The sequence below is a fragment of the Bos indicus genome, chromosome 7 (assembly GCF_029378745.1).
Source record: "Bos indicus isolate NIAB-ARS_2022 breed Sahiwal x Tharparkar chromosome 7, NIAB-ARS_B.indTharparkar_mat_pri_1.0, whole genome shotgun sequence".
NCBI classification, from domain to species: Eukaryota; Metazoa; Chordata; class Mammalia; order Artiodactyla; family Bovidae; genus Bos; species Bos indicus.
This window is the reverse complement of record NC_091766.1, coordinates 48,056,711-48,084,708: the sequence shown is the minus strand read 5'-3', so window position 1 is coordinate 48,084,708 and position 27,998 is coordinate 48,056,711. Positions and strand designations below refer to the sequence as shown.

The window sequence follows — 27,998 nt, the reverse complement described above, 5'->3', positions numbered from 1 at the left end:
TAGTAAAACAATTTCCTTTTGTTTTCTTTAGTCCCTTTGTGGGGTTTTTTTTTTTTTAATTGAAATTTCTTATCATTTTAGTTTTTTGTGTGTATAGTCAAGCAGGGTCCCTATCCTTGGAGATAGCACACTACTTGCCCACTTGTCATTTATTGACTAGCCCATCTTTCCCATTCTAATTTGAAATGCTTCCTCTATCATTTATACAACTCCTATATGTTATATATATATGTCTATTTCTGGGTGCTCTGCCCTATTAATCGACATGTTTTATTATTTAGTGGTCCATTCTCTTCTCCCCTTCATGGATCACGGCCTTATCATGGCAAAGGCACTTGATCACTCAATGAAGCCATGAGCCATACCATGTAGGGCCACCCAAGACAGATGGGTCATAGTGAAGAGTTTTGACAAAACACGGTCCATTGCAGGAGGAAATGGAAATCCATTCCAGTGTTCTTGCCTAGGGAACCCCATGGACAGTATGAAAAGGCAAAAAGATATGAGCCCCCCAGGTCAGAAGGTGTCCAAGATGCTACTGCAGAAGACCAGAGGGCAATTACTAACAGCTCCAAAAAGAATGAAGCAGCTGGGCCAAAGCAGAAACAAATGCTGAGTGTGGATGTGTCTGGTGGTAAAAGTAAAGTCTGATGCTGTAAAAAATAATATTGCATAGGAAACTGGAACGTTAGGTCCATGAATTAAGGTAAATTGGAGGTAGCCAAGCAGGAGAGACTGAACATTGACATTTTAGGAATCAGTAAACTAAAATGAAAGAAGCGAAAAGCAAAGGAGAAAAGGAAAGATATAAGCATCTGAATGCAGAGTTCCAAAGAATAGCAAGAAGAGATAAGAAAGCGTCCTCAGCAATCAATGCAAACAAATAGAGGAAAACAACAGAATGAGAAAGACTAGAGATCTCTTCAAGAAAATTAGAGATACCAAGGGAACATTTCATGCAAAGATGGGCTCGATAAAGGACAGAAATGGTATGGACCTAACAGAAGCAGAAGATATTAAGAAGAGGTGGCAAGAATACACAGAAGAAATGTACAAAAAAGATCTTCATGACCCAGATAATCACGATGGTGTGATCACTCACCTAGAGCCAGACATCCTGGAATGTGAAGTCAAGTGGGCCTTAGAAAGCATCACTACGAACAAAGCTAGTGGAGGTGATGGAATTCCAGTTGAGCTATTCCAAATCCTTAAATATGCAGTGAAAGTGTTGCACTCAATATGTCAGCAAATTTGGAAAACTCAGCACTGGCCACAGGACTCATTAGTAGTCATTCCAATCCCAAAGAAAGGCAATGCCAAAGAATGCTCAAACTAGCGCACAATTGCACTCATCTCACACACTAGTAAAGTAATGCTCAAAATTCTCCAAGCCAAGCTTCAGCAATACATGAACCGTGAACTTCCAGATGTTCAAGCTGGTTTTAGAAAAGGCAGAGGAACCAGAGATCAAATTGCCAACATCCACTGGATCATCGAAAAAGCAAGAGAGTTCCAGGAAAACATCTATTTCTGCTTTATTGACTATGCCAAAGCCTTTGACTGTGTGGATCACAATAAACTGTGGAAAATTCTGAAAGAGATGGGAATACCAGACCACCTGACCTGCCTCTTGAGAAACCTATATGCAGGTCAGGAAGCAACAGTTAGAACTGGACGTGGAACAACAGACTGGTTCCAAATAGGAAAAGGAGTACGTCAAGGCTGTATATTGTCACCCTGCTTATTTAATTTATATGCAGAGTACATCATGAGAAACGCTGGGCTGGAAGAAACACAAGCTGGAATCAAGATTGCCAGGAGAAATATCCATAACCTCAGATATGCAGATGACACCACCCTTATGGCAGAAAGTGAAGCAGAACTAAAAAGCCTCTTGATGAAAGTGAAAGAGGAGAGTGAAAAAGTTGGCTTAAAGCTCAACATTCAGAAAACTAAGATCATGGCAAATAGATGGAGAAACAGTGGAAATAGTGGCTGATTTTATTTTGCTGGGCTCCAAAATCACTGCAGATGGCAATTGCAGCCATGAAATTAAAAGACACTTACTCCTTGGAAGGAAAGTTATGACTAACCTAGACAGTATATTAAAAAGCAGAGAAATTACTTTGTCAACAAAGGTCTATCTAGTCAAGGCTATGGTTTTTCCAGTGGTCATGTATGGATGTGAGAGTTGGACTATAAAGAAAGCTGAGCCATGAAGAATGGATGCTTTTGAACTGTGGTGTTGGAGAGGACTCTTGAGAGTCCCTTGGACTGCAAGGAGATCCAACCAGTCCATCCTAAAGGAGATCAGTCCTCGGTGTTCATTTGAAGGACTGATGTTGAAGCTGAAACTCCAATATTTTGGCCACCTAATGTGAAGAGCTGACTCATTGGAAAAGACCCTGAAGCTGGGAAAGATTGAGGGCAGGAGGAGAAGGGGACAACAGAGGATGAGATGGTAGGATGGCATCACCAACTCAATGGACATGGGTTTGAGTAAACTTTGGGAGCTGGTGATGGACAGGGAGGCCTGGTGTGCTGTGGTTCATGGGGTCGCAAAGAGTTGTATATGACTGAGCGACTGAACTGGAACTGGATGCCCCAACCTACCGATACCTAAGAAGCTGAAGTTGACCAGTTCTATGAAGACCTACAACATCTTCTACAACTAACACAAAAGAAGATGTCCTTTTCATCACTGGGGATTGCAATGCCAAAGTAGGAAGTCAGCAGATACCCAGAAGAACAGGCAAGTTGGACCTTGGAATACAAAATTAAGCAGGGCAGAGTCTAACAGAGTTTTGTCAAGAGAATGCATTGGTCATAGCAAACACCTTTTCCCAACAACATAGGAGACAACTCTACACATGGACATTACCAGATGGTCAGTAGCGAAATCAGATTGATTATGTTCTTTTCAGCTGAAGATGGAGAAGCTCTATACAGTCAGCAAAAACAAGACTTGGAGCTGACTGTGGCTCATATCATCAGCTTCTTACTGAAAAATTCAGGCTTAAATTGAAGAAGGTAGGCAAAACTACTAGGCCATTTAGGTATGATCTAAATCAAATCCCTTATGTGATTATATAATGGAGGTGATGAATGGATTCAACAGATTTTATCTGGTAGACAGATTGCCTGAAGAACTATGGACAGGTTTGTACCATTGTACAGGAGGCAGTGACCAAAATCATGTCCAAGAAAAAGAAATGCAAGATGGCAAGGTGGTTGTCTAGGAGACTTTGCAGATAGTTGAGGAAAGAAGAGAAGCAAAAGGCACGGGAGAAAGGGAAATATATACCCAACTGAATGTAACGTTCCAAAGAACAGCAAGGAGAGAGAAGAAGGCCTTCTTAAATGAACAATGCAAAGAAATAGAGGAAAACAATATCATTGGAAAGACTAGAGATCTCTTTAAGAAAATTGGAGATATCAAGGGAACATTTCATGCAAGGATGGGAATCAAAAAGGACAGAAATGGTAAGGACCTAAAAGAAGCAGAAGAGATTAAGAAGCAATGACAAGAATACACAGAAGAACTTGACAAAAAGGTCTTAAGGAACCAGATAACCATGATGATGTGCTCACTCACCTAATGCTGGATATCCTGGAGTGTGAAGTCAAGTCAGTCTTAGGAAGCATTGCTGCCAGTAAAGCTAGTGGCAGTGATGGAATTCCAGCTGACTGATTTAAAATCCCAAAGTTGATGCTGTTAAAGTGCTGCACCTAGCAGGTCAGCAAATTTGAAAAACTAAGCAGTGGCCACGGGACTAGAAATGGTCAGTTTTCATTCCAATCCCAAAGAAAGGCATTGCCAAAGAATGATCAATCTACCATATAATTGCACTCATTTCACATGATAGCAAGGTTATGCTCAAAATCCTTTAAGGTAGGCTTCAACAGTATGTAAACTGAGAATTTCCAAATGTACAGGCTGGGTTTGAAAAGGCAGAGGAACCAAAGATCAAACTGCCAACATCCATTGGATCATGGAGAAAGCAAGGAAGTTCCAGAAAAGCATCTACTTCTGCTTCACTACTTTGGCTCACACTTCCCTTGTGGCTCAGCTGGTAAAGAATCTGCCTGCAATGTGGGAGACCTGGGTTCAGTTCCTGGGTTGGGAAGATCCCCTGGAGAAGGGAAAGGATACCCACTCCAGTGTTCTGGCCTAGACAATTCCATGGACTATATAGTCCATGGGGTTGCAAAGAGTCAGGCATGACTGAGTGATGTTCACTTCACTGCTTCACTGACTATGCTAAGCCTTAGACTGTGTGTATCACAACAAACTGTGGAAAATTCTTAAAGAGATAGGAGTACCAGACCACCTTACCTGTCTCCTGAGAAACCTGTATCTTGGTCAGGAAGCAACAGTTAGAACCTGACATGGAACAATGGACTGGTTTAAAATTGGGAAAGGAGTACAACAAGGCTATGTATTGTCACTCTGCTTATTTAACTTATATGCAGCATACATCATGAGAAATGCCAGAGTGGATGAATCACAAGCTGGAATCAAGATTGCCAGGAGAAACATCAACCACCTTAGATATGCAGATGATACCATTCTAATGGCAGAAAATGTAGAGGAACTATTGATGAGGGTGAAAGAAGACAATGAAAAAGCTGGCTTGAAACTCAACATTCAAAAAACTAGGATCATGGCATACACTCTCATCACTTCATGGCAAATAGAAGTGGAAAAGTAGAAGCAATAACAGATTTTATTTTCTTGGGCTCCGAAATTACTGTGGACAATGACTACAGTCATGAAATTAAAAGATGCTTGCTCCTTGGAAGAAAAGCTATGGCAAACCTAGACAGCATACTAAAAAGCAAAGACATCACTTTTCCAACCAAGGTCCATGTAGTCCAAGCTATAGCTTTTCTAGTGGTCATATACAGATGTGAGATTTGGATCATTTAGAATGCTGTTGTTTTCCAGTCACTAAGTTGTGTCCAACTCTTTGCAACGCCATGAACTGCAGCATGCTAGGCCTCCTTGTCCTTCACCATCTCCCAGAGTTTGCTCAAACTCATGTCCATTGAGTTGATGAGGCCATCCAACCATCTCATCCTCTGTTGCCCCCTTCTCCTCCTGCCCTCAATCTTTCCCAGCTTCAGGACCTTTTCCAGTGAGTCAGTCCTTCACATCAGGTGGCCCAAGTATTGCAGCTTCATCTTCAGCATCAGTCCTTCTACTGAATATTCAGGGTTGATTTCCTTAGGGATTGACTAGTTTGACCTCCTTGTTGTTCAAGGGACTCTCAAGAGTCTTTCCCAGTACCACAATTTTAAAGCATCAATTTTTTGGCCTTCTTTATGGTTCAACTCTCACATCCATACATGACTACTGAAAAAACCATAACTTTGACTTACAGGTCTTGGTCGGCAAAGTGATATCTCTGCTTTTTAGTATGCTGTCTAGGTTTGTCACAGCTTTTTTCCCTAGGAGCAAACATCTTTTAATTTCATGCCTGGAGTCACTGTCTGCAGGGATTTTGGAGCCCAAGAAAATAAAATTTGTCACTGTTTCTACATTTTCCCCATCTATTTTCCAAGAAGTTATGGGAGTGGATGCCATGATCTTAGTTTTTTGAATGTTGAGTTTCAAGCCAGTTTTTTCACACTCCTCTTTCACCCTCATCAAGAAGCTCTTTAGTTCCTCTTTGATTTCTGCCATTAGAAAAGAAATCTGAGCACCGAAGAATTTATGCTTTCAAATTGTGGTGCTTCAGAAGGCTCTTGAGAGTCCCTTGCAAAGCAAGGAGATCAAACCAGTCAATCCTAAAGGAAATCAACACTGAATATTCATTAGAAGGACTGATGTTGAAGCTAAAGCTCTAATACTTTGGCCACCTGATGCAAAGAGCCGACTCATTGGAAAAGATCCTGATGCTGGGAAAGATTGATGGCAAAAGGAGAAGGGGGCAACAGATGATATAGTGAGATAGCATCAATGACTCAATGGATATAAATGAGCAAACTCAGGAAGATAGTGAAGGACAGGGAAGCCTGGTGAATTGCCATCCATGGGATCGCAAAGAGCTGGACTTAGTGACTGAGCAACAACCACCACCACAGCCTCCTACCATTAATCATTTTATCAGAATTTTCCTGAATATTCTTGTTTTTATGTTTATTGTTATATGTCCTGTAGGTTTGAACTCTTTGAATTTTATAATCAGTTTATTCCATTTAAAAATCTTACTGGTATTTCTTTAGAATCAGACAAAATTAGAGAGAGTTGAGAGCTATACAATATTGACTCCTTTTATCCTAGAACACTGTTTGTCTGTTACCCAGTGGAGCTATAAGTTTTGTTCTCACAGATATACTTCCCTTGTGTTTATTATTGTTGCCAGTGTAAACAAAATCCATTTTTCTCATTTTATTTATGATACTTATTCTGGTTGGCTTCCTTGAATTTTTCAGGTGTGCAGTCATATTATCTGGAAAGAGTGATAATTTTTTTCTCTTTTCAATTTTTATACCTCATTTATTTCTCTTTTCTAATCACATCAGCTGGCCCTTCCACATCGGTGTTAATAACAGCCATGATTTTTACTTCAATAGGAATGCTTGTAGTGGTTCATCATTAACCATAATGATAGCTTTGGGCTTGAGTTCATAGAAAATCATGTGGTTTTAGCCCCAGAGTCCAGGTGGGGGCTGAGTGAGAAGCAACGTCTCAGGTCTAATGATCACCTGGGGGTGTAATGCCAGGCCCCGAGAATGAGGTGACTGCCTTAATCAGAGGTATGTAAGTGCCCTGAGAATCAGAATGTTATGGTTTTTGTGGGAAGACTGTGAGCAAATAGCAGAGCCTCCCAGGGCCATAGCAACTGCAATGGCAGGTCATGGTAAAATTTGAGATTACTGAGATCCCCCTTCTTTTTGCTTGGAGTGGAAGTCTAAAGGGTACCACGCACTTCCATATGCCCTCTTTAGCCATGTGGCTCCAACTCTATCAGCCCTGCACTTGAGTTTGTAACGGCATTTGTTTTTTAAATGAAGACTTGGAAGCTGAGCATGATAAAGAGACTGGTCCAAAGTATTAATACTTAGCTAGGAGGTGGCAGAATCCAGAGTTAAAGTCTTATTCTTCTATACTCACTGCTTCTCAATATCTCTTCTGTACCTTCAGAGTTGTCCTCGGAGACCTATGTTTGACTTTGCTGGGGTAGTGAGTCATGAAGTCAGAAGTAGCCATTGTAATCCTATTTCTATCCTGCAGCAAGACGTGGGGTAGATTAAGTTTTTGTCCCAGTCTGTGGATTCAGCACATGTACCCACTAATAACCTTTCATCCTGGTTCTCAGCTCATATAATCTTGGCTGACAGGAGACTTTTTCTTATATGCTCAGTCGCTCAGTCGTGTCCAATTCTTTGCAACCCCATGGACTGTAGCCAGCCAGGCTCCTCTGTCCGTGGAATTTTCTAGGCAAGAATACTGGAGCGGGTTGCCATTTCCTACTCCAGAGGATCTTCTTGACCCAGGGAGCGAACATGAGTGGTCTCTTGTGTGTCTTGTATTGGCACACAGATTCTTTGCCACCATACCACCTGAGGTGGTAAATATGAGGAAGTAAATAATGAAATCACCCTACTAGACAGTTGATATCTGCTTAAACTGGTGGTGAGAAGAAAGATTCCTATACATGCAAATAGCCCCCAAATACTATTTTAAGTACCTAGTGGTATACGATGTTTTTTTTTTTTAAATTAGTAACACTAATGGCCTGAATTTGTTTTGCTGCATAGTAACAGCAGATGGAGTAATTCCACTCCCAGGTGTGTCATTGTCTACATTTCACGTCAAGAGTGAAGCCAATCATTAGAGATTATATCCCTTACCATCTGGAAACTGACTTTCATAAATTATTTTTTAGGTCTCCCTTGCCAGAATGAAATGAACAGGATCCAGAAGTTGAGCAAGGGGAAAAGCCTGTTGGGTAAGTACCATTTCTTGCTACTAATTTAAACAACTAATTAAACCATCCATGTCTCATGTAATATCTAGCACAGCAATGGTTATTCAATTAGGGACCAGTGCTTTGTGAAAGAAATGCCTCATTTTACCCAAGACAAGGTTCTTCTAGGGAGCTGGTAATATGCCACAGGCCACAGGACATACTCTTGAGGATCAGAGAGCTGGCTGAGAAATGCTACATGCTCCATCAGTTGGAAGAGAGATCAAAGGTAAGCCCAGGACCAGTGGGCAGGTCACCAGAGCTGAAATTGAGCACTCTCTTTACTGCTAACTCCTCCCTGATCTTGGATTTTTTTTTTTTTTTTCTTTCAAGTATGGCCATTAAATGCAGTTCTCAAGTGTTCCAAGTTAAAATGATAAAATCTATAAATTACAGAATTTCCTATATTCCTCAGATCAAGTTGTCCATTCAAGGAGGAAGATGAGCTGATTCCCTTCTAAATTTACCAGACAGGGTCCAAGGACTTGAGTGTACTTCAACACATTTCTGTTTCATCTGCATGATCCCTGGACCCTGTCTCTACATTTCTCCTCTTACCTTTTATCCAAACATTGAGGCGGAAGCTAGTGGGTGTGTGTGTGTGTGTGTGTGTGTGTGGGGGGGGGGTGTGTGTGTGTGTGTGTGTGTGTGTGTGTGTATTTCCCTGGCACGCACATCTGTGGCTTGCTGTTGAAGGTTCCCTTTTGCCCCATACCCTCCTTTCTGCAGCACTCAAGTGTAGTTGTGGTACTTAGACCAGTACTGCTGAGATAATCACAGACACCTCATTTGTTTGCCCAAAAAGAGCCTGCATTGCTTTCATTGCTTTTTAAAAAAAGAACTGACAGCCACAACACAATAATTCAGGATTATTCTCATTAAGCATTCAGGAGCAGGTGCATCCCCTAAACAGCCTGCCATTTCAGGCAGTTATCTCTTTATTTTCTTGAAGGAAATGGGCAAGGTTGTTGCAGATTGTCAAATGGAGATGGTCTGAGAACTTGGGCCATTTCTCTTCATCTGATTTTTGGGTCACCTCAAAGTGGATCTTATTTCTTCCTTCTACTTTTAAAAATTACTTACTTCACTGGCTTGCCTCAGACTTTCCATTTCTGATAACACCCTTTTCTACTCACCAAGAACTCAAGAGTTTTGTAATCTGGACATGAGTGTAGGTTCTTCCCTGATGTTGAAAGACATAAAGGCATCTTTCTGGATCTCTCTTCCATGGGGCTTTCCTCCAGTGCAAGGACTTGTGTTTAATGATCTGATGCTTCCACATGGGAGGTTATTTTGGGTTTTAGTGATGTGCTTAAGAGAACTAATAGTGCTGTTTTTAAAAATTATTTTGGATATATGGATATCTTCTTACTGCTTCATTAATAATGATATATTTGTAAAGTAATGTGGTCTGAGATAATATATCTCATCTTTTATTTTCTCCAGTTCATAGGAATAAAAGGCCTACTTCTTTCCTACTGTGAATCCCACCTAGTTTTGAAACACACGTTATCACACCTCTCTACATAAGGGATATTATTCTAGCTGACTCATAAAAATACCATTTATCTGCCTACAAATTATTTTTTTGCATGGGGAAATCTAATATAATAAATGTGTATTCAGGGGCATTCATAGTCTGAGCAAAAACAAGCAATAACAAATTATAATCAGGTATAATTACTGCCTACTTAGGAAAAATGATAATTTTATTACATTATAGATATAGAACAGCACCTGCTTCTAACCATCCTGGGGGCTCAACCTGGTATGCATTTTTTTTTTTTTTTTTTTTGCTCTATTAAGTGCTCTTGTTTTCCAACTGCAGCTCAAGGGTAAGGATCAGCATTTCCTCAGCTTTCTATTGGTTGGCAAAATCTTCCCTGATTTTTGTTTATTGAAAGCATCATCTTTTTCCCCCTTCCTCCTGTTCCCTGCTGACCAGGAGTGCTGTGCACCGACTGAACATCTAATTTAGAATATGAGCACTACTTCTTTGTGGCACCAGCAGAATTACTTTTCACTGGGGGAAATGTCCTTTCTGTGATCTCATTTGATCTTTGGGAGCCTAGTCATCTTGGAATAGTGATCAGTGTTTGTTTGAGTAGTTGCTAGAATTGAGTAGTTTGAGTAGTAGCTGGATCTGAAGTTACTGCCTGCCTTATTACCCTTCTTCCCAGATCTAGTCTGAGAAATAAATGGTATATTTAAAAACAATCATTCTAAAAAAAAACACAAAATTAGGCAGTAGAAATCTGAGGATGGAGGTCTCTGCTTATCACTCTAGATGACTGACATATAATGTTACTACTTAGATAACTCTGAGGAGAATTATCCCCTAGTAGATGAGCACACAATCATCAAACACATCCTGAGAAAAATGAAAAAAAAAACAAACTTGTCATAACTAAATATTACCTACAGTTGAGTAAGAATCAGATTGGTATCACTAATTTAAGAGGAGAAAATCACTTTGAACTGGAAATATTAAATTTATCTCAGTGATCATCCAAGTGTGATAACAGAGAGATTCTCAAACCACAGATTCAGTAAGCTTACTAACCCAAGACTTACTAAAATATCACTAAAGGTTTTAATATACAGAAGACATAATTCCAGAAAGAAGTATTTCTTTTCCACATTTTATCTCAAAAAGGCATGCTGCTAAATCTAAATAAATAAGAACAATAAAAATATTTTGATAGCATGGTAGAATCAACATTTCAGACTGTTGGGGTCAGTGAAAAAATATGTTAAGCTTTTTATTTATTCAGAAATAAAAGAAAACACAGATTAACTTTAGAGCTTATTAGGGAAAATATACTTCTGTGTATTTTAAGGTAACAATAAAAATACTGGGAAAATAATATATAGTTTTTAAATGTATGAAAACCATGGAAAAAAGAAAATTTGATCATTTCAACGAAAAGAAGGAAAGAGGGAAGATAGGAAACACGAAGTACAGTGGTAGATATAAAAACAAGCATATATCTGTAATCACAATAAATGTGAGCGAGCCAAACTCATTTATTATGAGACAGAGACTATTAAAAGCTGCCTACTTTGTTTTCAGTTCTTAAGAGAACGATGTAATATTATCTTGCTGAAATGTTTCTTTTACTATACTATTACTATGTCTCAACAGGTATACCTATAATTTTAAAACAAAATGTAACATTATAACAATTGCAACTATATATGCACCCAACATAGGAGCTGAAAGTGAAAGTGAAGTCGCTCAGTCACGTCCGACTCTTAGTGACCCCATGGACTGCAGCCTACCAGGCTCCTCTGTCCATGGGATTTTCCAGGCAAGAGCACTGGAGTGGGGTGCCATTGCACTGCAATATATAAGGAAAATATTAATAGCCATAAAAGGAGAAATTGATAGTGACACAGTAAAAGTAAGGGACTTTAACAGATGATCCAGACACAAAATCAATAAGGAAACACAGACCTTGGATGATACATTAGACCAGATGGACTTTATTTATAGAACATTGTATCTAAAAGTAGAAGAATACACATTCTTTTCAAATGCACATGGAGCATTCTCCAGGATTAATCACATGTTGGGCCACAAAGCAAGCCTTGGTAAATTTAAGAAAACTGAAATCATATCAAGCACCTTTTCTGACCACAATGCTGTGAGATTAGAAATCAACTACAAGAAAAACACTGTAAAAACACAAATATGTGGCAGCTAAATAATATGCTACTAAACAACCAATGGATAACTGAAGAAATCAAAGAAGAAATAATAAAATACCTAGAGACAAATCACAATGAAAACATGACCATCCAAAACCTATGAGACATAGCAAAAAAACAGTTTTAAGAGGAAAGTTTATAGCAATTCAATCTTACCTCAGAAAACAAGAAAAACCCCAAATAAACAACCTAACCTTATGCCTGAAGCAACTAGAGAAAGAAATACGAACAAAACTCAAAAAGTTAGTAGACGAAAAGAAATCATAAAGACCAGAGCTGAAATAAATGAAATAGAGAAAACAATAGAAAAGATCAATGAAACTAAAAGCTGATTCTTTGAAAAGATAAACAAAATTGATAAACTTTTAGCCAGCCTCATCATGAAAAAAAAAGGGAGAGGCCTCAAATCAATGAATTTAGAACTATAAAAGGAGAAGTTACAATGAACACCACAGAAATACAAAATATCATAATAGACAGCTACAAGCAACTATATGCCAATAAAATGGACAACCAAGAAGAAATGGGTGAATTCTCAGAAAGATGCAACCTTCCAAGACTGAACTAGGAAGAAATAGAAAATATGAACAGACTGATCATAAGCACTGAAATTGAAACTGTGATTTTAAAACTCACAACAAACAAAAGTCCAGGATCAAATGGCTTCACAGGCGAATTCTCTCAGATATTTTGAAAAGAGCTGACACCTATCTTCTGAAACTCTTCCAAAAAATTGCAAAGGAAGGAACACTCCCAAACTCTATCCATGAGGCCACTATCACCCTAATACAAAAATCAGACAAGATCACACAAAGAAAGAAAATTGTAGGGTTGACATAGACACACTACTACATTTAAAATAGTGAACAAAGATCTGCTGTTAGCACAGGGAACGCTGTTCAATATTCTGTAATAAAGTAAATAGGAAAATAATTTCAAAAAGAATACGTGAAAGTGAAGTCACTCAAGTCATGTCTGACTCTTTGTGACCCTCTGCACTGTAGCCTGCCAGATTCCCCATCCATGGGATTTTCCAGGCAAGAATACTGGAGTGGGTTGCCATTTCCTTCCCTGGGGGAATCTTCTTGACCTGGGGATCGAACCCATTTCTCCTGCATTGCAGGCAGACTCGTTATCGTCTGAGCCACCAGGGAATCCAGACATATGTATACGTATAACTGAATCACCTTACTATACACCTGAAACTAACACAATATTGTTAATCCACTGTAGTCCAATATAAAATTTTTTTTAAGGAAACAAACGCACATAAAAATAACAGAACTGCAGGGAGGAACTGTCATACCTAACTATTCAGAGACTTGAATATACCTCTTCTTGAAAACTTATAGTTCAAGGAGACAAAAGAAGAAATGAACAGTGTAATTCATTGGCATCTTAATATATGTATTCTTGTACATGAGCATAGGATAGAGAGTGTTTTCAAACACACATTTGTCATGGATATATGAAAACTATAAAACACTGATGAAAGAAAACAAAGATGACACAAATAGTTGGGGAAATATACCATGTTCATGGATCAGAAGAATCAATATAGTGAAAATGAGTATACTACCCAAAGCAATCTATAGATTCAATGCAATCCTTATCAAGCTACCAATGGTATTTTTCAGAGAACTAGAACAAATAATTTCACAATTTGTATGTAAATACAAAAACCTCATATAGCCAAAGCAATCTTAAGAAAGAAGAATGGAACTGGAGGAATCAACCTAACTTCAGGCTATACTACAAAGCAACAGTCATCAAGACAGTATGGTACTGGCACAAAGACAGAAATATAGACCAATGGAACAAAATAGAAAGCCCAGAGATAAATCCACACACCTATGGACACCTTATCTTTGACAAAGGAGGCAGGAATATACAATGGAGAAGACGATCTCTTTAACAAATGGTGCTGGGAAAACTGGTCAACCACTTGTAAAAGAATGAAACTAGAACACTTTGTAGCACCATATACAAAAATAAACTCAAAATGGATTAAAGGTCTAAATGGAAGACCAGAGACTATAAAACTCCTAGAGGAAAACATAGGCAAAACACTCTCTGACATAAATCATAGCAGGATCCTCTATGACCCACCTCCCAGAGTAATGGAAATAAAAGCAGAAATAAACAAATGGGACCTAATTAAACTTAAAAGCTTTTGCACAACGAAGGAAACTATAAGCAAGGTGAAAAGATAACATTCCGAATGGGAGAAAATAATAGCAAATGAAGCAACTGACAAAGAGTTAATCTCAAAAATATACAAGCAACTCCTGCAGCTCACTTCTAGAAAAATTAGCGACCCAATCAAAAAATGGGCCAAAGAACTAAAGAGACATTTCTCCAAAGAAGACATACAGATGGCTAACAAACATGTGAAAAGATGCTCAACATCACTCATTATCAGATCAGATAAGTCACTCAGTCATGTCCGACTCTTTGCGACCCCATGAATCGCAGCACGCCAGGCCTCCCTGTCCATCACCAACTCCCGGAGTTCACTGAGACTCACATCCACCGAGTCAGTGATGCCATCCAGCCATCTCATCCTCTGTCGTCCCCTTCTCCTCCTGCCCCCAATCCCTCCCAGCATCAGAGTCTTTTCCAATGAGTCAACTCTTCGCATGAGGTGGCCAAAGTACTGGGGTTTCAGCTTTAGCATCATTCCTTCCAAAGAAATCCCAGGGCTGATCTCCTTCACAATGGACTAGTTGGATCTCCTTGCAGTCCAAGGGACTCGCAAGAGTCTTCTCCAACACCACAGTTCAAAAGCATCAATTCTTCAGTGCTCAGCCTTCTTCACAGTCCAACTCTCACATCCATACATGACTCATTATCAGAAAAATGCAAATCAAAACCACAATGAGGTACCATTTCATGCCAGTTAGAATGGCTGCTATCAAAAAGTCTACAAACAATAAATACTGAAGAGGGTGTGGAGAAAAAGGAACCCTCTTACACTGTTGGTGGGAATGCAAACTAGTATAGCCACTATGGAGAACAGTGTGGAGATTCCTTAAAGAACTGGAAATAGAACTGCCTTATGACCCAGCAATCCCACTGCTGGGCATACACACTGAGGAAACCAGAATTGAGAGAGACTTGTGTACCCCAATGTTCATCACAGCACTCTTTACAATAGCCAGGACATGGAAGCAACCTAGATGTCCATTGGCAGATGAATGGATAAGAAAGTTGTGGTACATATACACAATGGAATATTACTCAGCTGTTAAGAATGCATTTGAATCAGTTCTAATGTGATGGATGAAACTGGAGCCTATTATACAGAGTGAAGTAAGCCAGAAAGAAAAACACCAATACAGTATGCTAACCCATATATATGGAATTTAGAAAGATGGTAATAATAACCCTGTATACGAGACAGCAAAAGAGACACAGATATAAAGAACAGACTTTTGGACTCTGTGGGAGAAGGCGAGGGTGGGATGATTTGAGAGAATGGCATTGAAACATGTATATTATCATATGTGAAACAGATCACCAGTCCAGGTTCAATGCATGAGACAGGGTGCTCAGGGCTGGTGCACTGCGATGACTCTGAGGGATGGGATGGGGAGGGAGCTGGGAGGGAGGGTCAGGATGGGGAACACATGTACACCCATGGCTGATTCATGTGAATGTATGGCAAAAACCACCACAATATTGTAAAGTAATTAGCCTCCAATTAAAAAGAAAAGAAAAAGCAGAAATAGAGTCACAGAAAAAAAAAGAAAGCTGAAACTAAATATCTCAAAAAAGTACCATAGATCATATTCATTCTCTACAAGTGGAAGGAAAAAAAGAGACTATCCAATCTTACATGTCTAGATTTTTTTAGTAGTCAAAAATGAATAAAGTAAAAATACAAAACATTTAGACATGAATGAAAATGAAAGCACTGTGTGCCAGAGAGAGAGAAAAGCAACTAAAATGAAACTTAGAGGAACATTCATGGCTTCAAATGCATTTCTGGAGAAAAAGAAACCTAAAATTTCAAATAAAAAAAGCTGTAAGGACAATAAGTTAAGACTAAAGCAAAAACAAATTAAATAGACAAAGCTTTGACAACATGAAAGTCTCAAATGTTCTCATGAATTTAAAAATGGGATGTAACCTCTGATATGCATACGTGCATGCTCATTTGTGTCCAACTCTTTGCAATCTTATGGATTGTAGCCTGCCGGGCTCCTCTGTCCATGGTATTCTCCAGGCAGGAATACTGGAGTAGGTTGCCATTTCCTCCTCCAGGGGATCTTCCTGACTCTGGGATTGAACCCACATCTCTTGCAACTCCTGCATTGGCAGACAGATTCTTTCACCACTGAGCCACCTGGGAAGCCTTGTAACCACAGATATAGATGCATACTATAAATTTGTGGTTCTGAAACTTCACTGTGCATCAGAAACACTTGGAGAGTTTATTACAGCTTTCTGGGCCCTACTGTCAAAGTTTTTAACTCAGTAGGTTTGGGATAGGCTCAAAATTTTTCTAAGCTATTTCCCACTGATGCTGCAGCTGCTTCTGGGCCCACACTTTGAAAACCATTGCTATAAACTCTTAGCAATTATGAAAACGTGACTGAAAAGGATACTATGAATTACCATATTTGGGTCATGAAGAAAAAGAAGACTCAACTAAACTAAGAAAAAAATTAATTTAAATCAAAATACTACTGTCACCTCCTAAAATAGGCACTAGGCTCAACATATTTCTACAGCTGAATACTTTATGGAGATCATTCTCATTTTATACAAAACATCTGGAGTATAGAAAAAGAAAAGTACCTGAATCAGTTTACAAAAGAGTTGCTTTGATATAGAAATTGAACAAAATTATATACCTCTATCACTGAGTAACACGGATATAAAAGGATCAGCAAATTAAATCCAATATATCATGACCAAGTAGTATTTATTCTAGGAAAACAGGTATTTTTTTAAACTGTGCCACTCATTAGAAATATATAAAGGATTAAAAAAAATCCTATGATTCTCTCAAGTATTAAAAAAAACTTTAATCAGGAAGAAACAGAAAATATGAACAGACTAGTGAGTAGATTGAATCAATAATGAAAAGTCTCTCAGGAAAGAATGGACCAAGAGCAGATAGCTTCACTGTTGAATTTTACCAGATATTTAAAGAAGAATACCAATCATTCTCAAACTCTTCCCAAAAATTGCCGAGGGGAGGAACACTCCCAAACTCATTTTATGAAGCCAGAGTTACCTTGTTACTAAAGCCAGAAAAAAACTCTACTGGGAAACTACAGGCCAATATCCCAGATGAACATAGATGCACAAAAACAAATTTCTCAATAGAATACTAGTGAACCAAATTGAGCATCACATTAAAAGGATTATTCACCATGATCAAGTAGGATTTATCCCTAGGATGTAATGATGGTTCTACACATACAAATCAGCCAAGTGATGCATCACATTAATAGAATGAAAGAAAAATATTATCCATTTGACAAAACTGAACATCTGTTCATGGTAAAAACCTCAATAAATTATGTATTAAAGCAATGTACCCCAATTTAATAAAGACCACATATGACAACCACAGCTAGCATCCTATTCAATGGTGAAAGGTTTAAAGCTTTTCCTCTAAGATCAAGAAAAAAGACAAAGGTATCACCACTCCTATTCAGTGTAATACTGGAAGTCCTAGACAGAGCAATCAGGCAAGAAATAAGTCATCCGAGGTGGAAAGGAATATGTAAAATTTCCTTTGTTTGCAGATGATACAATTTGCAATAGTCAACAGGGACATGAAAAGGTTCTCAGCATCTCTAATCATCAGGGAAATGCAAACCAAAACCACAGTAAGATATCAGCTTCTGCCTGTGAGAAGGGCTATCATGAAAAAGGAATAACAGGAATAACAAATGCTGGCAAGGATGTGGGAAAAGGAGAACTGTTGTGCACTGTTGCTGGGATTATAAATTGGTGCAGCCACAATGGAATACAACAGTATGGAGGTTCCCCCCCAAATTAAAAAAAAAAACTACTATATGATCCAGCAGAGAAGGCAATGGTACCCCACTCCAGTACTCTTGCCTGGAAAATCCCATGGTCGGAGGAGCCTGGTGGGTTGCAGTCCATGGGGTTGCTAAGAGTTGGACACAACTGAGTGACTTCACTTTCACTTTTCACTATCATGCATTGGAGAAGGAAATGGCAACCCACTCCAGTGTTCTTGCCTGGAGACTCCCAGGGATGGGGGAGCCTGGTGGGTTGCCGTCTATGGGGTCACACAGAGTCAGACACGACTGAAATGACTTAGCAGCAGCAGCATATGATCCATAAATTCACTTCTGGGGATATATCCAAAGGAAATGAATATACTAAAGAGAAATCTGCACACTCGTGTTCACATTGGCCAAGATACGAAGACAACCTAAGTGTTCTTCAATGGATGAATGGATAAAGAAGTGTATGCATGGGTGTGTGTGTGTATGTGTGTGTGTGTGTGAGTATATGCGTATAACAGTATATCATTCATCCATAAGAAAGAAAGGAAACCCTGCCAATTTCGACAACATGGATAGATGTTGAGGGCATTATCCTAAGTGAAATAAGTCAGAAAGAAAATACCATATGGTCTGCTGCTGCTGCTACTGCTACTAAGTCGCTTCAGTTGTGTCCAACTCTGCATATGGTCATTTGTATGTCTAATCTTGAAACAAACTCATGAAGAAATATTAATAGATGAAACTGGTGGTAAACACAGGCAGGGTATTGACAGTGGGAGAATTGAATGAAGGTGGTCAAAAGGTACAAACTTCCAGTTAAGAGATAAATAAATATTGAAGATACATAACACAATATCTATAGTTAACACTGTAGTATAGTAGATATGAAAGTGTTGAGAGAGTAAATTCTGAGAGTGCTCACAAGGAAAAAAACTTTTTTTCTATATGAGATGTTGGATGTAACCAAAATTTATTATGGTTATCATTTCACAGTATATAAGTCAAACCATTATTCTGTACACCTTAATCTTCTACAGTGCCATATGTCAATTATGTGTGTGTGTGCTCAGTTGCTCAGTCGTGTCCAAATCCATGCAGCCCCATGGACTGTAGCCTGCCAGGCTCCTCTGTCCATGGAATTTCCCAGGCAAGAATACTGGAGTGGATTGCCATTTCCTCCTCCAAGGGATCTTCCTGACTTAGGGGTCGAACCCAGGTCTCTTGTGTCTTCTGTATTGGCAGGCGGATTCTTTACTATTAGCACCAGCTGGGAAGACCATGCCAATTATATGTCGATTATATTTCAGTAAAATTTGGGAAAATTCTGAAATAAAAGTAAGAGTAGAACCACAGGGAAAAGTAGAACTCATGATCAAAGAAGGAATCCTGTCTAACCTTGAGTAAGTCCTAGGCCCCTGAAACCTTGACTAGGTTATTATGAAGCATGCCATTCTTTCTTGCTGGCTCAACAGCAAATACTGACTGATGTGTGAGCCCTCTTGTCTGTCTTCAGTTGTCACTCAGTCGTGTCTGACTCTTTGAGACCCCATAGACTACAACACACCATGCTTCCCTGTTCATCACCAACTCCTGGAGCTTGTTCAAACTCATGTCCATCAAGTCAGTGATGCCATCCAAACATCTCATCCTCTGTCATCCCCTTCTCCTCCTGCCTTCAATCTTTCCCAGCATCAGGGTCTTTTCCAATGAGTCAGTTTCTCACATCAAGTGGCCAAAATACTGGAGTTTCAGCTTCAGCATCAGTCCTTCTAGTGAATATTCAGGACTGATCTCCTTTAGAATGGACTGGTTGGATCTCCTTGCAGTCCAAGGGACCCTCAAGAGTCTTCTCCAACACCACAGTTCAAAAGCATCAATTCTTTGGTGTTCGGCTTTCTTTTTAGTTCAACTTACATCCATACATGACTACTGTAAAAACCATAGCTTTGACTAGATGGACCTTTGTCGGCAAAGTAATGTCTCTGCTTTTTAATATGCTGTCTAGGTTGCTCATAGCTTTTCTTCCAAGGAGCAAGCATCTTTTAATTTCATGGCTGCAGTCACCATCTGCTGTGGTTTTGGAGCCCAAGAAAATAAAATCTCTCACTGTTTCCATTGTTTCCCCATCTATTTGCCATGAAGTGATGGGACCCGATGCCATGATCTTTGTTTTTTGAATATTGAGTTTTAAGCCAGCTTTTTCACTGTCCTCTTTCATCAAGAGGCTGTTTAGTTCCTCTCCTCTTTCTGCCAGAAGGGTGGTGTCATCTCTGTTTCTGAGGTTCTTGATGTTTCTCCCAACAATCTTGATTCCAACTTGTGCTTCATCCAGCCTGGCATTTCTCATGATGTACTCTGCATATAAGTTAAATAAGCAGGGTGACAATATACAGCCTTGACATACTCCTTTTCCTGATTTGGAACCAGTCTGTTGTTCCATGTCCAGTTCTAACTGTTGCTTCTTGACCTGCATACAGATTTCTCAATAGGCAGGTACAGTAGTCTGGTATTCCCATCTCTTGAATTTTCCACAGTTTGTTGTGATCTACATAGTCAAAGGCTTTGGCATAATCAATAAAGCAGAAGTAGATGTTTTTCTACAGAAGTTGTCTGTCTTAGAAGGCATTGACTCTATCTGTTCACTTCTCTGATTCAAGCTCAGTTTGTAAAGAATCTGCCTGTAATGCAGGAGACCCAGGTATGATTCCTGGGTCAGGAAGATCCACTAGAGAAGGGATAGGCTACCCATTCCAGTATTCTTGGGCTTCCTTTGTGGCTCAGCTGGTAAAGAATCCACCTGCAATGAGGGAGACCTGGGTTCGATCCCTGGGTTGGGAAGATCCCCTGGAGAAGGGAAAGGCTATCCACTCCAGTATTCTGGCCTAGAGAAGTCCATGGACTGTATAGCCCATGGGGTCACAAAGAGTCAGACACAACTGAGCAATTTTGACTTTCTGATTCAAGTTGTACCTTTTGTTCCCCCAGGAGCATTCATCCCTCGGTGTAATGAGGAGGGCTATTACAAAGCCACACAGTGCCATGGCAGCACGGGGCAATGCTGGTGTGTGGATAAATACGGCAATGAGCTAGCCGGCTCCAGGAAACAGGGCGCTGTGAACTGTGGTGAGTAAGGCCTTCTCCACCTGCCCCTCAGTGACCTCTAGAGACTCGTAGGTACTCACTGTATGAAGATTTGGGCAGAAGAATCTCAGGAAGTCACTGTGGTCTACAGTGAGCAAGTTGACAAACAAGATATAGTAAACCTGGAATCACATGAGATGATGCATAGCTAGTTTTCTGAGTGGGAGGAGCTCACCATGACCATTGAACTGGATAGCAGTTTTTGACAGTCAGGGAGTGGCTGCAAGCCAAGAGTGACTCTCAAGATAAACCTCCCTAGAATTCTGGAGCTTTTAACAGACTAAAGCTTGTGGTCCCTAGCAAGTAGATGGGGATGCTCCCATGTTCAGAAGGTAAACTGCATGGTTTTGCCTTATAGCTAAGGAGGTTGTGAGGCATAGCAGAAACTTACCTCCCATCTCTTCTCCCTCCTTTCAGAGGAGGAGCAGGAGACCTCGGGGGATTTTGGCAGCGGTGGCTCTGTGGTTCTGCTGGATGACCTGGAGGATGAGCAGGACCTGGGACCCAAGGACAGACTGGGGAAGCCGCGGGTGCATGCCCGGGCGGTGACGGAGGATGATGAGGATGAGGACGACGACAAAGAGGATGAGGTCGGGTACATATGGTAGTCCCCACACGGAGGAGGACACGAGGTCTGCACAGAATTGCAAGTCACTTCCCGTTCCTGCATTTGTCTCTAAGACTCCACAGCACACAGCCTCTTCTCCATCGTCGCACTCTCTACCCAAGCTAGGGTTTTGGAAGACAACTCCTTGTTCCCAGATCATGCTGATTTTGCATACGGCATGTGGGAAGAAGGGTGTTGTGCTTTGTTTTTTAGGGGAATGGCTGGCCGAATGAGAGCCTCCTTCCCTTCTGTGAGTTTTTTTACAACAAGCATGTGATGTATGTGGGATTCTGACAGTGCAGGGAGCCCCCACCCTCTAAATGTCAAAGACCCTTTCCAGTCACCCACACGGGTGGTTATTACAGCATGGTTCCCGGCCTTACCGTGTCTAAGTGCTTTTCTTGTGTCCTGTAGATGTTGTGGAAAACACACCACACTGTACCTTTTCCCCCCTGCCCAACCCACCCCCCGCCATCCCTGTGTCTATTATTACAAATCAGTTTTTCACTTCACTCGATCTGGCTTCCTACAAATGACAGCCTTAATTCAGTCAAGAGTCCCTTTGGGGAATTGATTTTATTAAAAAAGGTATCTGGATACTTCTGTCTGTACGTGCATAAATAGGTAAGTATATACAGAAGACACTGTACACACCACTCTGGAAAAAAAAGGGGCGGGGGGAGTTGGGTATCTATTAAAAAACGTATTTGAAAAACAATTACACATTTGTCAGCTTGTCTAGACCTGGATCGTCATTTCTGGAATAGCAAATCTGTATCAAAGTCCTTTTTTTTGCACTACCAGTTGGCACTTGTAGCCTACAGGCTGAGGAGGCTGCTTCCATCTGCGGCAGCAGAGCTACTGGAAGCCTCTTTGATTTGGATAAGCCTCTGTCTGCCTAAATCGCTTTCCTTGCAGAAGCCATGAGACTCCCACGTGGGCAGCTTCACAAGCCATTGCTCTCATTTCAGCTCCAACCCCGCTTTGGGCTGTGGCAGTCCTGTCTGTGGCAGGCCCCTCTCTCCCCTACGTACTCAAGGGCTTTTTGTAAGGCATGTACACATATCCCCCGTTCTCTAAGAAGACAGTCTCCTTGCTGTTCCTTAGCAGAAGAAAATTTTGCATCCTTAACTCAATCTTTCAGTTTTGCCCCTCTCTATCCACACATCATGATGAGGCTACAAAAGCTCTACAGATTTTCTTTGATCACTTAACATTTGTAAAGAATCTCAGATGGAGGCCCAGAAAGAACTTTATGACAGCACATGGGAAGCCAGGGTGGGATTTTTTTAAGAGCTAATCCTGTACTCATCCCCTCCCCCATACATGTGTCAAGGGACTCATGAAGAAAGCCCTTCACCATTGCATTTCTTTGCCCTAAGTCAACTCCTGATTAGAATCCATCTCCAAATTTGGTAGGGTCATCATCTCTGCAATCTTTAGGATTTCTCCTGATACAAGTACCAAAGAGTAGTCTTCCAAGTGGCCCCATTTAGTTCAGTATGGGCCTTAAGCTCCTGCCCCACCTGGTTGTCACCTTCCTCACCAGCCACCCAGCAAGGCTCTGTGGCCCACATTTGTTTTTCTTCCCTTCCTGTGCTCCAGCCAGTCCACAAGGAGACCACACAAACTCAGGCAAAAAATATATTCAGCCAAACTAGGATTATAGTGGCAGCTGACCAACCCTACCCCAAACTGACCATTTGTTTCTACTTTACCAGCCCACCTCAAACTACTATTTTCAAATCCCTGCGTTGGCCAGGCCCACTTGCCTTATCCCTGGAGTTGGCTCAGATGGGACATGAACTTACTTGATACACTGAACTTGTTCAGCCTGAAAGACATGAGAACAGCCAGGACCCTAGGTGTCAGGTGACCGTGGGCAAGCTCTGTATTGGGATCTCAACTCCATCACTTCTGTTTCAGTTTTTTTTCTCACTTGAACAAAACTCTGAGATGATAATTTATAAAAACAGGTGCTTAATTGCAGCTAAATTATAATCACGTATATAAAAGAATCGAGACATGTTAAAAAATCTCAGTCTAGGCCATCAGAGAAAACCATTGTTATTGTCTCCTCTGAGCTTAGAAAAATACACAAGAGAACAAATTAAAATCGACAAATTGGTTTCACTTAGAGAAACTTCTAGGAACAGAGTGAACCACTGATTTTAATTTGCCTAATTATCTTATGACAAGTGTCAAATTAAGATGACACTTAAAGATCCTTAGCATTAACTTAATGATGGAGAAGAGTGCTCACTAGTCAATTCCCAGGAAGGTAATGAGATGCTCATTTTCAGAGATATTCCAAGAAGATATTTTGATTCATTAAAATATTAAATAAAAAGCCCTCCTAAGACTGGAACCCAAAATCAATGGAACAACATTAATGCCACTTTTCATGCCTCACTTTGGTAAGACAGCATTAGTTTTTTTCAAAGATACTTTGCGTAAGTACTAAAGATGTGATTTTTTTAGTTACTTAGTCTTTAGAAGAATTTTTTCTTTTCTTTTTTTGGCAGGAGTCCTTTAGATAGTGACAAAGCATCCATCAAAATTTTGATTAAAAATATAGTACTGTGATAATCATCCCCTTATTGGAGACAGGTATGGAGTTGAAACTTCAATGACTCATTTTTGGAACCTCCTTAGTGAATGGGTTTATTCTTATTCTATAAATGGTTCTTTTATTTGATACCATTTCCTTAGCATCTAAGTTAAGCCCCAGAATTTTATTCCACAGTGGTTAGTTGTCTACCACATTAGTGTCTTTTTGTTTCTGCCAACATTCTAGGCATGTTGTAGGCAAGGAAGGGAATACCTTCCTACTGAACCAGTTCTTCCTCCTTTATGCCCATCTTCCCACACCCAGCACTGAATGACAACGTGTCTGTCCAGGTCTGCCCCTCTCCTCTTCCCAGGATGCCATCTACAGTTTTGTTTTTAACCTTGACCACACTGTACAGTAACATCCAAGAGCCCTTTCTACAGTGGGTGGTTTTGGTCTTTTTATACCTTTTTCTCAGAGTCACTGTTTCTGTCTCTGTTTCATGTGTAGCAATGTAATGAGAGCCCACCAACTCCTGAGTGTCAAGTTTGTTGCCCCTATTGTGGATGAAATAGTGAAGTAGAAAAACCTATTAAATTCTGAATGCTTTCCCATGTAGACTTATCTGGAATGTGAACACGACTCTTTTGGTTAATAGTAAATGCTTAACTGTAGTCCTGAGTAGGTGCATTTGTTTGTCTCAATAAATTTTAATTTGTCTGCAGTGTCTGCGCATTTGTACTTTGTTAGCTTGCACGTGTGCTCACCAGGCCACGTTCATACATCATCTCTGCAGAAGGGTTGGGCAAGTCAAGGGGGTAACTAAATGCAAGGCTCTCTCTTAAGGCTTCTGTACGCTGGGGGAGCCAACCACGAGGGGGTGCAGCCTGTCCTGACCCTCTCAGAACACCCTGGCACACCCAAGCCCTGTGCCCACTCAGCCTAGAATCTTAGTATTCAGTCCCCCTTTTTGCTTTCTTCTTTCTCAAGCTGCAACTTTGTTACTTCGTCCTTATCCATCAGATTTCATTGCTGTCATCCTGTTTACAACCTTAAGCTTTTTCAGTTCTTATTCCTTCCCTCCCTAGTCAGGTCTTCTCCAATTCTCTTGGGAGAAAAGAAACAAAAACCAAAAAACTTCACAGGGACTCTGAGTTTTCCTCAGTTCATGGATTAACACACCATATGCTTGTCAAACATCAGAAAACACCCAATCAGAACAGAAATTATTTCCTTTCCTCCTTAGCCACATGAAGGCCAATGTATCTATGACTTAATTATACCCTGAGTGAGTAATTTCAGCACCAACTGAGGTAGAAACTATCTTATGAATAATTCTAATCCTTTACCCAATGGACCGCATTTTACAGACAATTCAGAGATTGACAGTTCACGGAAAGGTGCTTCATAAATCCACAAAATAACTAATGTCAGGAGAACAGTGGTCAATATGAAGCCTCTGGGGTAGGTACAGGGTACACTAAAGAGTAGCTGGCATTGGCGGACACTCCTGAAATTCCTCGTAACAGCAGATTTATAGTCAAGCCCCACGTCTCAAGTTGTGCCTTCATGGAATCCACCTCGGTCTGTTAAAAAGGCCAGGACCAAAGGAATACTAATTATATAGTGTGAGTGAAAAGGTCCCAGCACCTCTCAAAATTCTGGGTTGGTTGTGAGATTTACTTCGATAAACTGATTTAAGAAAAGGGGAAGATTTCAAAATTTATTCATTCAACTAGATGTATATGGATTAATTAGGAGATTTATAGATCTATAGATTAATATGTGTTCGATGAGTGAATGCCATTATGGGCAGGTACCACATTCAGTGCCAGGAATATAGAAGTGAATAAGACCTCGAGGGTCCTTCTCCGTACAGTTGCCTCCTTGAAAAAGACAAATAACTGCTACAGTATGGGTTGATGGATATCACGGTCGACACCAAGGTCTACTCCAGGCTTGTCAAAACGTGCCTTTCTTGATTTCCCATATCCATCAATCCCTGAATTTAATCCTACCTCTCTGGCTGTTCCTGTATATCCTGTACATAGGATAGGTCTCCTGTATATCCTTTTGTTCAGCCAGTTCTGCTCATACAGGTGTTCCTCTCATCTGTGTTCTCAGCCCATTTCTCTTCAACTCTACATGCTTTCTCTAAGCAGCCTTATCTACATCAGTGTTTTCAACCAACTTCCTCCACTTGGAAAAGCCCCAATCTATGTTTCAAGTGCAGCTTTTGACTCTGCTCCATTTTGAAAAAACAAAAACACCTGGAATTTAGATCATTCTACTCAAATTTCCCATTAACCCCTCAATTTCAAACCTTAAAACATCAAAATGATAGAGTGAAATATAGAGTAAGTATCCATTGACAATAGGAGTCAGAAAGGTTTTTAAAAAACAAACAAACAATTCCTAGCAAACATGAGCCATAAAGGAATAGATTGATAAATTTTCCTCCATCAAAATTAATAGCACATCATGAACAAATTTAAAAGATAAACAGAAGACTAAAGAAGATATTGAGGACATAAAACAGATGAAGGATTGGGACATAAAATGTTTTAACGTCTATGAATCCATAAGAAAAATATAATTCAACAGACTAATGGGGAAAGATAAAAGCAAGTGAGCCATAGAAGACACACAGATGGCAAAGAAACCATGCCTAACCTCACTCATGATCAGAGAAATACAAATTAAAACAATGATCTCTCAGTTTCACTCAGAGAAAAATCATGATCATGTCACATGTTGTTGAGAATGTAGTATAAGGAACACTCTCTGACACTGCACAGTCAGATCAGCCACTGGAGAGCAGTTTGGAAATAGCCATAAAAGTAAGAGTAAATATCCTAAGACTGAATAATTCCACTTCTCAGAAATTACTCCTAGAGGGAAAAAAATCAAACTAATTCACAAAGATATACATTGAATGTATGTATATCCATTATTACATCATCTGTTAGGACAGGAAATTTGATACAAAACTAAGTATCAGTGGACATACTGGGCAACTTTATGCTCTGGAATATTATACAGCAGTCAAAAATAACAAAGTAATTCATACACACTGACTTAGAACTTCTAAAACATCTGTTGTATGAAGAAAAAGTCAAGTGATAATAGAGTATGAAATACATAAGTTAGATACCTATAAGGTGACACTATCCACTTTTTCCAAGTAGATATAAAAATACACAGAGTCTGAAAGGATACACACCAAACTGGTAGCAGTGGTAACCTCTGAGGAAAAGACTGGGATTTGGTCTGATCAGCCTCATCTATGTTTCATTTTTGTTTTTTATCATGAAAACAATATACTATGTCTTGTATGATTTCAAAATAATTCACTAGCTTCTTCCTCTTCAGATTTCTCCTCTTATACTCCTGGGCTTCAAGAATGGCACCATCTACACCTCTCCCCCCAGCTCCCAATCTGTACTAAGTCACAAAATTCTGTCAATTCTTTCTAAATATCTCTTCCTCTCTATCTCACCACCATCATAGTTCTTACCACCATCGTCTTTCTCAGCTGTCTTAGAAATTTTTAAACCAGTGACCATGCTTTATTCTTTACCAGCTCTAATACATTCTATATGCTGCTGCTGCCAGAGTAATTTATTCTCAAAGGCAAATCTGATCATGTCACTGCTCTACTTAATTCTCAGGGTTTCTCATCACTGTCAGGACCAAATCTAAATTTCTTGGCTTGGCAAATACACTCGTTTGTAACTGATCCCTTTGTACTTCTTGGTCTCCTTGCATTCCTCACTGTTTGAATTCTAATTTTTTCCCCAAGCACCTCCACCATTCTCAAGCTTCTGTTTGTGTTCCTGATAATTTCTTTACCAGAACAGCCTAGGAGTCTCAGATCAATTATTACTCCTCTAGCAACCCTTCCAACTACTCTAAGAATTACCAAGCACTCCTCCCCTTTTCTCTAGAACCTTGTGTGTATCTGCAAACCAGTGCTTGGTAACTGCAATGTATAATTCTCCCTTCAAAAGCCAGAG

The 27,998-nt window shown here is 40.0% G+C and overlaps 1 protein-coding gene across 2 annotated transcripts in view; it reads left to right on the top strand.

Annotated features, from left to right (window-relative positions):
* The window catches only part of SPOCK1 (SPARC (osteonectin), cwcv and kazal like domains proteoglycan 1), a 584,015-nt gene extending 559,309 nt beyond the window's left edge, over nt 1-24,706 (top strand). For both annotated transcript variants that reach the window (XM_070793622.1, XM_019964962.2), the window contains 3 exons: nt 7,896-7,958; nt 20,669-20,806; nt 21,242-24,706. In XM_070793622.1, coding sequence (XP_070649723.1) covers nt 7,896-7,958; nt 20,669-20,806; nt 21,242-21,432 — 392 coding nt within the window. In that variant the 3' untranslated portion in view covers nt 21,433-24,706. The remainder of the gene's footprint in view (nt 1-7,895; nt 7,959-20,668; nt 20,807-21,241) is intronic.
* Nucleotides 24,707-27,998: the final 3,292 nt, after the last annotated feature.